Genomic DNA, 12,321 nt, shown 5'->3' with positions numbered 1-12,321 from the left:
TGTGCTCTTCCGATCTAACTCTTATCTCAAAAACTACTGCTTAAGATAAAAATTTACAAATAACTTTTTTACTTAATTTTTCAAAGACTTTAATGCTGTGATATTTTTATTTACAAATTTCGGGACACCCTGTATAAAAATCGTTGATGATCGAGAATTAAAATATTCTCCCATTTAAAATTATAATTAAACTGATAATTTGACAACTTAATAGACGGAGTCTTAATAAACTTGGCAACATTTTTTTTGAGTTTTTTTAGGAGATTATCCTTGTGTACTTTAATGTACCTGCCGAGTCTTAAACGTGGCAAGTACATTAAAGCACACAAAGATGATCTCTCAAAAAACTTAAAGAAAAATGTTGTTTATAAAATGTGTTATAAAGATTGCAATGTTTTTATATTAGCCAAACTTGTAGAAAATTAAAAATGAGTATATCTGAACATCGTAAGCATATAGATATATTGGAATATTATCACCCATTCGATGATCATTGAACATAGAATTAAATTTAATCATGAGTTTAATTAGGAGAACATTTTAAATTCTTGACCAGGAACGATTTTTATATAAACGACGAATCTCTTTACGAAGTACTATATCCGAATGCAAGACAAAATAGTCTAAATTTACAATTAAATCTGGTACCGATTACTTGCACTATATTTATACTTCTATTTTAGATAATTTATAGGAAGAATTTAGATGTGTTTCTTTTATCTTGTAAATTTATGCGAACTTAAAATTTTTGATGTATGATTACTCTTTTTTACTTTACATAATTTAATTAATTTTACAGTTATGACATCACACTGTTTGCTTTTGTCTTTATCGTTTTTGACTTTTACATTACTAGTCAATTTAGGGGAGACCGGGGCTGATTGATACAGTTTTTTTTACATATAACTAATAAATAAAATAAATACCGCAAAGATATTTTTCAATAGCCACATGCTTCAATAACATAGAATTTATTTTTATAATTTACTAATATAATTAATTTTGTTGTATTAATGGAAAATGTAAAGTGATGCAACTTGTAACAACTGGCTCCATATGCAGGTCAATTGTTACAATTACTGGAATCAGTCGTTACACATCCAGATTTCAAAATATAACGCATTTAATTGAAGGAAATAAAGAAAATTGTGCATAACTTTATTTATAATTTTCAAATAAAATATACACATTAATGTAATATTAATGATATAAACATAAATGTTTATCAGTCTTTCTCTTACATATAATAAATCACAATGGAAAAAAATATAAATATAAGATTGCACTAAGGAAAGACTACAGAAATCTAACATTATTTTAAATTTGTTTCGGTTTAAAATAAAAATAAACCTTGTAACAACATACCCTGTCACAACCAGTCCCGACTTATCATATTTATACATTTTAATTGTTGCTTAAGCAAAAAATATATTTTAAGGCGTTAATATAACTATAAGTTATTACTTATAAAGTAGAGATTCTAAAATAGTTGGAACTATAATATAATAAGCAGGTTTATAAATATAACATTTAATATATCACTGATTTATTTTACTTTTGGCTATCAAAAACTGAAATTATTTTTTATTTCTGAAAATATGCTATTCAGTCAAAAATATCTTATGTAAATATCAGCATGACTGCAATGTTTTTGCGGAAATATTACATTTTTTATATAATATTACCGTTTGTCATTTTGCAGCAATTTTGAATGTATCAACATGCCCCATGTATCAACCAGCATCGGTCTCTCCTATTTATATTTAGCCATGTATGTTTGTTGTTTTATTTACATTTTATACATCATTTTATGTTTGAACCTTTCCGACGTAATGTATTATATTAAAGTCAAACGCATGTCAGTTCTTATACTGATATATCACGTATTTTTCTACGTCTATTGATTTGTCAAATTATCATGATTGAAATTGCGCTACCTTTTTATTTTTTTAAAGCTTCATTTTGATTTTTGTTTTGCTTTGGATGAATCATGATTTCTAAAATAATTTTGTTTAGTTGAGAGACCCGATAGATTTAGCAAATATACAAATCCTTTCAGAAGAAATAATCTAACAAGTGTTGTTTCTTTCTCAATTGATTCCACTTCGGATTTGGTAACCGCAAGTGACTCATCTATTTTTAGAAACGGGATTAATTATCGTATTCTTATGAAATTGTACTCTGAGGATGACTCCAAATAGAGTCGAAACGTTCGTTTGTAATGTATTTATACTCACCTAATATGAACATTTAATATTTTCAAAATACATATATTTGAGTACTAACAACCGTTCGGTATTCTCATTGGTCTTACTTTAATTTGTATTTAGTGATTAATATATGACATAGTATCATTTACTGTTTTATAAATTGGCTTTTTTTCTCAAATTTGTGATATTGCATCATTAGCTTTTGTTTTTTTGAAATAAGAATCAAATAATTAAATTTTACAACACGTTTTTTCGTAGGTACTGTGTAATAAATGTTGCAGTATGAAATACAGATTAGAATACCAGGGAAATATCGATTCCCGTGTTTGCGTCTCATGTTATCATCTACTCACGAAAGGTAAGAAGAAATAATCTTAATAATAAGATTAATGTTTGGATGTCCTAATATGATTACCTAAAAAAATATGTTATGGTGTTTCTTGGAATAAAATGGAATAATCTTTTTCTTTTGCAAAAATTTAAATATAATGTATCTTATATTCTTTAGTTATTTAATTTTTTAGCAAAAATTTGGTCAACAAAAAATATAGCAATACACATTTTTTTACATAAAAATTAATTTCTTTGTGTTTCCATATAAAAATATAAAATGTCATAAAAAAATTAATTAAATATATTTTATATTTTAATTTAATACCTATATTTTGATATAAAATATCTTGAAACAATTTTTGATGATATATTTTTGTATGTAGAATATTGAAAGAAATCTAAATATGTAAATGAATTTATGAATTCAATCAATAGCAATTAACGTTTTGTACGAATAAGACTTTTGGTTTTTATTGATCAAATCTCATTTGTTAAAAAAATTGAAAAAGGAAGAAATTATGCATTATTTAAATATATGTAAGTGGAAAAATTGCTTTATTTTAAACACTGTAGTATACTTTCAAAATCACTTTAGGATAATTGAATCTTTGATTTGATTAAACATTTAAAATAAATATTTTGTATAGAAAACTAGTAATTTTTTAATTTTTTAAATATTAATATAAAATGCTAAGTATCAAGATAAAGAATCTCTCTCTCTCTCTCTCTCTCTCTCTCTCTCTCTCTATTTATCTTTTGTATAAAAAAATCTATGTTTTAGTATTAAAAATATGTTTTGCATTTTTAGCAGAGAGCGAACAGGGAATAGGTGATTGGTCAGCCGATTATAATACATATACCGATTGTAGCGATGTTAATTCCGTACAGGTATGTTATTTATTTGTAGATTGAATTTTTTATCAACAGTTGTAACAAAGCTGTAGAAACAGCTATAGAAGTCTCTTTGAAAGCATTGCTTGTTTGTTAACTTAAAAAAAGAAGTTATTTAAATTTATATTAACAAATTACTTATGATTTATTTACTGAATAATCCTAACCTTTTAAGCATAATTACATGAACATTAATATAATCTAATTAAATACCTATAACAATTTGTTGAATACTTCTGTTTAAATTTTATATTTTACTTCTGCAGACAATTTATATATATAAAAAACAGATTAAATTAACGAATATTTTGATATAAAAAAATTTTATTACGTTATAATATTTTTATTTATTAATAGGGAATGATAGGTCAGTCAAAACTATTTTTTTATTTAATTAGAAATCTGACAAATGCTTTGTCAAATTTATAATCTTTTTTTAATATAGTATGTAAATAAAAAAATTAAAAAATAAATTTATTTTTTAAAATACAATACATATTGATGTTTTGCACACAATTTTATAACAGTTTACATAATATAATCGCTTGAATATTCTTGTTGTATATTTCTTTACTTAATTATTTAGTGTAATGATTTTAAATCATATGTTAATAAAGAAAATCCAGAGAATTTGATCTGATTGAATATTTAATAAATACATATATTTCAGATAGTTTTATAATACCGAAAAAATAAATATTTAATTAAGTTATTCAATTCAAGACACGGAAAAGATACATATTTTTATCAATTATATTTAATAAACATTCTGTTTGCAACGCATATTTTGTGTTGAGTTACATTGTAGTAGTATGTATGATTTACAGCTTCTCTTGAGTTTTGAATACTTTTTATTTGTTTTTAGCAGAGTATGCATGTTATTACAAAAATAAAGCATGTTTTTTAGAGTTATTACGCAATAAAATATAGTTTGCTTTATATCGTGATTATTTCTGGAGTCCAGCAAACACAAAGCATACACTAAAATAAATAGCATTACAATCAAATTTTAATAAAATTAATATCCGCGATAAAATTTGATTATATGTTATTATAACAGAGAAGGCAAAAGTAATACAAAAATAGCAACACATGTTTAAAATTTAAAATAGTCTTTAAAAATCGATTATTTCTTAATTATTTCTTAATATTAAATAAAATAATAAAAATATCTATAGCTACAAATATCAATTCTTTTTTAGAATTATAGATTCCTTTTATCAACATTATTTTAAAATATATTAAAAAAACAATATTTGTTATAAAAAAACTATTTCTTTTTGTATACTTAATAAATGTGTTTGCTGAACAATTGAACAAATGCCGAATGTTAGAAGTATTCGACAAATGGTTATAGGGGAGACAGCCTAATCCAAATAATCCCATGGAGTATTGTTCAACTATACCACCCTTGCAACAGTTAGCCGGCGGTTTGCCGCCACCGCCAACGGTGATGGTACCTGTAGGCGTTCTGAAGAGAGAGGGTTCGAAACATCGTGCAGAAGGACAGAAATCCGTAATGTTCAGTGATGGTACGTAATTATTGTTTACAATTTATTAATGTTATTGATGTTCTTAATGATTTCTTTTTCCTCTTTTTTTCTTATTAATGTTAGATAATTTTAAAATAATTATCTTTATTTTATAATAAATATAAATAGATACATTAGACTGTACTTATAATATATTTATATATTTTATATATTTTGATTACAATTTCTATACATATATTGTAAATTCATGAACACATTGCAGATTTTTATGTTTCAATATGTCGAATATAATATACATGATTTGTTATATGCAATTATTCTACAGAATAAGTTTGATATTTCTGTCATCAGACGAGATCTTATGTCTTTAAAGTCTTGGTAGATGAATAATAAGAAATTAAAATTATTATTAAAATAAAATTAGAAGTTGAGATTGAAGACCATTATCCTGGAAAAAAGAAATTCAAGTTCAGTATTATAGTTGAGATGATAAATATTGTGACAAATAAAGAGAATACAAATAAAGAGCGATTTATAAAATGCTTCAGTATTATCTGTAATATTGGCAATATTGCATACGAATTTAGTAGTATTGAAATTGTATTTTTATATAAGACTATTTCAAAATCGTTTAGTAATCGGCGCGTTGAATAGGATATAAGGCAAATATATATAATTTGTAAACTATTGTTAGACATAACTCCTACATGATGATCGAAAAATGTCAAATTTTTTAATTACATGTACGCATATATCGGTTACTATTTACTTAGATACACTTATTCCCTAAATCATATATATGGTTTCTGCATTATATTTTTTGTTTTGTTTCGTTTCTGTTATTCCTTTGTCCAGTATATCCTATATAAAATTATTAATTTAATAATTTAATGCGAAATTATTAGTTATTTTTGCCTCTCTGAAACATGTTAGTACGTTGTCAACTCCCTCTTCCTCAGCCCCTCCTGTTTGTTTTATTTTTACGCACCTATAACTAAAACACAGGAATAAGGCCTGGCTGTGACCTGACAGAGCTAGACACGTGTTGGGACCCAAAACCACCATATCGTAAGCAAGGAAATAAACGGATTTTTGCATCGGGATCTACGTTGACGGACACTGCAACGAGAAGGCAAAACCATCCTCCTCTAGACAATATCACCAATAGCTACATACCACATGATTCTAATTTATTGCCTCCGACCGTTACGATACATAAAGGCCGTAAGGATGTCATTATATATGAATTATTCGTAATTGCAGTAATATATCACTTTATTTTCTTCCTTTTTTTTTGGAAATAGAAATTACATACCACCCACCTATGGACGAAAGTGTACTATATAAAACGCTGAAGAATGAATGCGAACCGTCAGTAATGTTCGCAATTAATCGAAATCTTTACGCATATGTAAAAATAACTAATTGTAAGTATAAAGAAATTCATTGCTAGTATATCTGTAAGAAGTCTTATTTATATAATTTGTAGTAAATTGCTGCGTAAACAAGATCTGCTGGAATGTAACATCGAAAGGTCTTGCTTGCATTGGTCAGGATGAAGTTATTTTATTAGTCGAAGTTTTACCAGATGAAACACGGATTCCAAAGGACCTTCTTATATACATTAATCAATTATATCTTGAAGCTATTAAAGGTAAATCTCGTGCGCGCGCGCGTGTCAATTATAAAGGAGGGTATAAAATTGAGCTTTTGGAATTGCAAAGCGATCGAATAAATCATACGTATTTTTACGTATTTTGAGTCGTAGAATCCGAAAATGACCATAAAAATTATGCCTGCTAACGAAAAAAAACGGAAAATAAAGGAAAATGAAAAAACGTAAAATTGTTAAAACTCCTGGATGTAATTTTCTTACGTTTACTTTTGCATTTTCTTGCATATTTTGAGTCGTAAAATCTCGAACCAGCTATCTTTTGCACACCCTATACATATCTGCTCAAGATATGTATAGGGTGTGCAAAAGTTCCGGCCTGGCAAAATATCTCGAGAAACAGTTTTTTTTCACGAAAAAAATGTTTGAGATAAAAGTTATAAGACTTAAAAATCTATTTCTTTTGTCAGTTTAATTAGTTGCGTTGCCGAAGGTTATCTTAAATTTTTCAAGTGCATTATTCTTTATATTTTTTATTACACATATTTATAGCCGTTTTTTTGAAACTTTCAAAATGTTTTAATTATATTCACATTACATCAGTCGTCAAAATTATCGAGGTATTTAATATAAAATGTCCAATCAATGAAGGCAAAATTGTTGATTGATCCAGTCAACGAAAGCAAAATCATTGGTTGATCTGGTCAACAAAGGTAAAATCGTTGGTTGATTCAGCCAACGATCAAAGATATATCAATGTATTTAATATCTTGAGTGTCTCTAGATAGCTGATTCGAGATTTTGTGACTCAAAATATGCCAGAAAACGTAAAAGTAAACGTAAGAAAATTACATCCAGGAGTTTTAACAATTTCATGTTTTTTTCTCATTTTCTTTTATTTTCCACATTTTCCCCGTTACAAGTGTAACTTTCATGATTATTTTCGGATTCTATGATTCAAAATACGTAAAAATACATATGATTTATTCGCCTTGCAGTTCCAAAGTTCAATTTTATCCTTCTTTACTTGATACTTTAATCAATATTTATACTTTGTATTGCAACAAATTATTTTTATCAAGTGTTTTTCTAGGTAATACAATGACAGAACTTGGCTTCTCAGTATATCAAGGTACCAACTTGCTAAGTTCACGTGAGCATGCAGGATTTCTTTTTATTCGCCAGACATTGCAATGCTTACAAAAGATTATTTTACCGCCTGCACCTTTCTTAATCGGACTCTTGATTCACAGGTGAATATAATAAAATTTTGCAATTATACAGGGTGTCCTATTTTATATTTGATAGTCCAACGTCTGGAAATAGAATTTTAGAGACAAAAGTTGTAGGGTTTTGAGGGGAAGATAGTATGATGGCCTTGAATTGTCCTTGCATGGTATATATGGAGTTATTTTAATTTATAATTTTTTATCTTTTAAATTACACAAAAGCCGAAGATAAGACCTTCATAAATAATTATTATATCGTAACAATATTACCTGAAAAATTGTAGTCCAATCGGAGGGGGTCCCCACTCGGAACTACAGCCCAAAATTAGAAAGAGCGTTTAATTCTACGTAAAAAAGTATTATAACATTTTTTAGTCTAAATTTATTATTGAAAGAAATATTTTATGAAAAAAGATGAAAAACTTTACTGAACGGTATGCATGTACGTTGCTCTATTCTCAATCAAATCTAGGATTACAAACAAAGACATAAAAAAGCAATTCTGTGCATGTGCGTGCGTGCGTCTACGTCCAGAGCAGGACTCAATAATTTGTTATTCATAATCAGCTATTTGTAAAATTTCAATTTAATAGGTATTCAATATTGGTACCGTTAATTGTGATATAATCTAATTCTCCGACGAAATTCTTTCAATGTCAGTAACACATTACAAAATTCTTTTAATGTCAATAACACATTACGTGGAATACTGTGACAAACATTTCTTATTCGCATTTTCATGTCATCTCTTGTAGCTAAAACGGCTATGATGCGTGTGTTTAAATGATTTTCATTATAGCGCCTTCTGACTCGATAAATATTCATTCATCTAACTCGTTTTTCATCTATCTCGTTTAATAAAAATCACCTGAAATGAAGAATGTCTATGTAGCTATCTTATTTGATCTTGCAGCTGTATGATAATTACGTTAACATTTAGTATCAAGATTATATCAACAATTTTGTTCCAAAAATAGTCGACTATAATATTTAATTTTAAATAATGCCTACATGATTCTTTTTATAGACCGGTCGTTCTGGTTAAGATTACTCCCTTTTATTTTGTATACACAGTAAAGTTTTTTTTTTTATGAACTACTTAAATAATGAATTTTGACTAAAAGCATTCTAGTACTTTTTACGTAGAACTGAACGCTCTTTCTGATTTTATAATAAAAAAATATTACTTACTAATAATTTCAATATCATATAAAAAAAAATAAAGTTAATCTTCAAATGATTGTGAAAAAAACACCATATAAGAGCAATTCAAGGTTATTATATTATATTCTTCTGGAAACTCTACAACTTCTGAATCATTTACAACTCTGAGAATTATTTTTCTCTAAAATTCTGCAATTTCCAAATATTGGACTGTCAGATATAAAATAGGACACCCTGTATATTCGGATTTTGTATTCTATCCAAATATGGTTCTGTGTTGTATCTATTTGTTACTATTTGAACATTTTTCTGATACAAGTATATAAAATTTGACTTTTGATACAGTTTATCAATTAAGCAAGAAGTTTTTATTATAAATCTGTGTTGGTTATTTTTTATTTTTTATTTTCATTTTATTAAATATTTGTGTATTCCTACACTTTTACAGAAAAAGAAAAGTATTTCACTTTGGTATCTAAACAAGGAAATGTAGTATCCAACTGCGTATATCATTACATTTAAAAAAATTTTCTTAAAAAATTTGTCAAAAACTTTTTATAATTTTAATTTTTAAATATGTAATATTTGTTATACATAGACATGTTTATTTTATGTTCTCGTGTAATTCGAATATATTAATATATATTTCACACTCATATATATATATATATATAAGTAATTTGGATGTTATTTTTGTAGATTTGTATTCATACAAAAATAATTATTTTGAGATAGTATACAATAAATTAATTTCTTTAATTATATCTTTTTTTTACGTCTGCAACTGTATACAAAACTAGTTTGTATTCCATAAGGATTCAATAAGTAATTGAATATTTATTATATTAAAGATCACAGATGCACGCTATTTAACTTTTTATTCTTTTTTTTAATTATACATCGTTTAGAGAGGAAATATTTTATTTGTTTATTTCTTATACTTATTCTTTGTTAAACATTTATATTAATCAATTTTAAGACTGTTAATAATAGTCATACAGTTGAATACATAAAATGAAATGTTTTAACTTTAATTTACAAAATAAACAGAATGAAATTTTATAACACTTGTTTTGATCTCTAAATAAAATTGAATTTTTTTTCGTGGACACACAGACCTATGTATTCTACAATTTATTTTGTATTATTCCATTTATTTGACGATTGTAATTTCATTTGTATTTACTGTTCATTTTAGGTGGGAAACACCATGGGCCAAAGTATTCCCGTTAAGACTTCTTTTACGTCTCGGAGCGCAATATCGTTATTATCCTTGCCCATTGGTGTCGGTTCGTTTTCGAAATGCATTATATTTTGAGATTGGACATACTGTCATGAAAGTATTAGCGGATTTTAGAAATTTCGGCTACACTTTGCCAGGAGTAAGGGGCTTAACAATTCATCTTAAAAATCGTACAACGGACGTTATGTTCCCTAGAAATCGATACGATCAAGTTATAAAAGGACTTCATAACTCGAATGATCACGTCTTAGCTTATGCCTCAAATTTTAGTATAACTGCGGATTCACATTTAGTTTGCATACAAACGAACACTGGTGATGAAAGCAGTTATCAAACGCAAGCAATAAACATTCACAATAAGCCAAGAACAGGTGGGTTTATAAGCAAAAAATTTCTGATGAGATATATAAAGAATATTGTTTTTCTATTACGTAGTAACCGGCGCCAGTTTTATCGTCATCAATGGTGCCCTAAAATCTTCTATGGGTCTTTCTGCCAAATCCAGTATTGTTGAGGATGGATTAATGGTAGAAATAATGCCAGAGAAAATGGAAGCTTTGAAAGCTGCTCTAAAAAATATGCAAGATTTTTCAATCGGTTGCGGACGCCAGGGAGCATTAGAACCGGACGAGACTGTAAACATAAAGTGGGTCGATAATGACACGTTGTTCAACTTGGGGTAAATTATTTCGATAAATTTTAATCATTACTTTTGATATTTTTACAAGCTTTTTGTCAATGTTTATTCTTTTGCTTCCTCTTTTCTTCCTTACTTTTCCTCACTCTTTTCCGTTTCTTATTTCCTTCTCTCTTACTTTTTTCTTTCGTCTTTTTACGCATATGCACTCTCCCATTACACACACGCACATACACATGCATATGCATATGCAAATGTACACGTACACGTACACGTGCACGCACGCACGCATGCGTACGCGCGCGTGCGAGATAAGAAATTTTTTAAATAAGAGTTGAGACTTAATAAGACTACATATGCAATATATTAATATATTTTATACGATATTGAATATTATCTTTTTCCTTGTCTCATTAAACATATTAAATCTATTTTTTCTTCTATTGTTAGTGTTAAAAGTCCTATTGATGGACAATTAATGGATGGTATACCATCTATAAGAGTGCATAATGGCATTGATTATAAAGGTGCAACCCGATTTATACGCTGGACAGAAGTATTTATTATAAAAGTATGTATTCGTTATAAAGAAATATCATTATTTTGAATATGTATATAAGCTAGATTAGTAAAACAATATTATTTCAAAAGTCAGATGATCATTCAAGTGGTGTGAATGATCCTGTGGATATAAATAAACTATCTGGCAGCATAGCGAAAGCAACATGTGCAGCATTAGTTAAGTTACTAGATCTTCTGGCAACAGCAGGTTTAACAAAGCTCGGTGTTCGAACAACAATTCATCCGGATAACGTAAATATAAATTGCTGGTTTATATATTCACTTTATTACATTAATAATATATTTTATTACATTAAGATTATATATTTAATAAATATTAAATATGTATATATAGGTGGGATATGAAGCTGGAAGTGAGGGTACAAAATTACCTCCAATATATATGAAAAGTTTAGACAATGAATTAATTCAAGTTTTACATAAAGCTGTGCAAAGCAGTCAGGATGCATATACAGTGCTTGAATTGATATTTTATGTGCTTGAAGATTAAAAATGATATATAACATTATTTTATGTGTTTTAATCGATGATGTCATCAGGATAACATTGAACGACTTTCATTCAGTACTCGGAAGATGTGCAATTGCATTGAATATCATAGTGCAGTGATTATATGATCTGTATGTTATTTTTTATGATATACCTTGTTTTATAATTCAGGATGTTATTCTCAAATGTCTATTTATTAAGATTGTGAATTAAATATTTTTAATTTTATCACAAAATATTCAACGATATGCGGAAAACTTATTACAAAACTTATAAATATGAATAAAGAATCGAAAACAAACAGTAATAGCGATATTCATGATAGGAACTTTCAATGTTTATTGTCTCGAAAATTTTACCTTGTATTTTTTGCTTATAAGATAATATACATAAGAATGAATGGTAATGTAACGCAAATATATATATATATATATATAT

General features: G+C 27.1%; 1 protein-coding gene across 1 annotated transcript; it reads left to right on the top strand.

The window, feature by feature from the left end:
• Positions 1 to 2,472: 2,472 nt before the first annotated feature.
• LOC105460580 (zinc finger FYVE domain-containing protein 9) lies at positions 2,473 to 12,196 on the top strand. Its single transcript, XM_011707066.1, has 12 exons — positions 2,473 to 2,568; positions 3,352 to 3,431; positions 4,792 to 4,966; positions 5,960 to 6,151; positions 6,232 to 6,354; positions 6,417 to 6,581; positions 7,633 to 7,792; positions 10,131 to 10,546; positions 10,611 to 10,854; positions 11,263 to 11,383; positions 11,464 to 11,625; positions 11,729 to 12,196. The coding sequence occupies exons 1-12, from the start codon at positions 2,493 to 2,495 to the stop codon at positions 11,882 to 11,884; spliced, it is 2,070 nt and encodes a 689-aa protein (XP_011705368.1). The 5' UTR covers positions 2,473 to 2,492; the 3' UTR covers positions 11,885 to 12,196.
• The last annotated feature ends 125 nt before the right edge of the window (positions 12,197 to 12,321 follow it).

This window comes from Wasmannia auropunctata, unplaced genomic scaffold (genome assembly GCF_000956235.1).
Source record: "Wasmannia auropunctata unplaced genomic scaffold, wasmannia.A_1.0 LD319315.1, whole genome shotgun sequence".
NCBI classification, from domain to species: Eukaryota; Metazoa; Arthropoda; class Insecta; order Hymenoptera; family Formicidae; genus Wasmannia; species Wasmannia auropunctata.
Note: the sequence above shows the minus strand (reverse complement) of the source record. Positions and strands in the feature narration are given on the sequence as shown.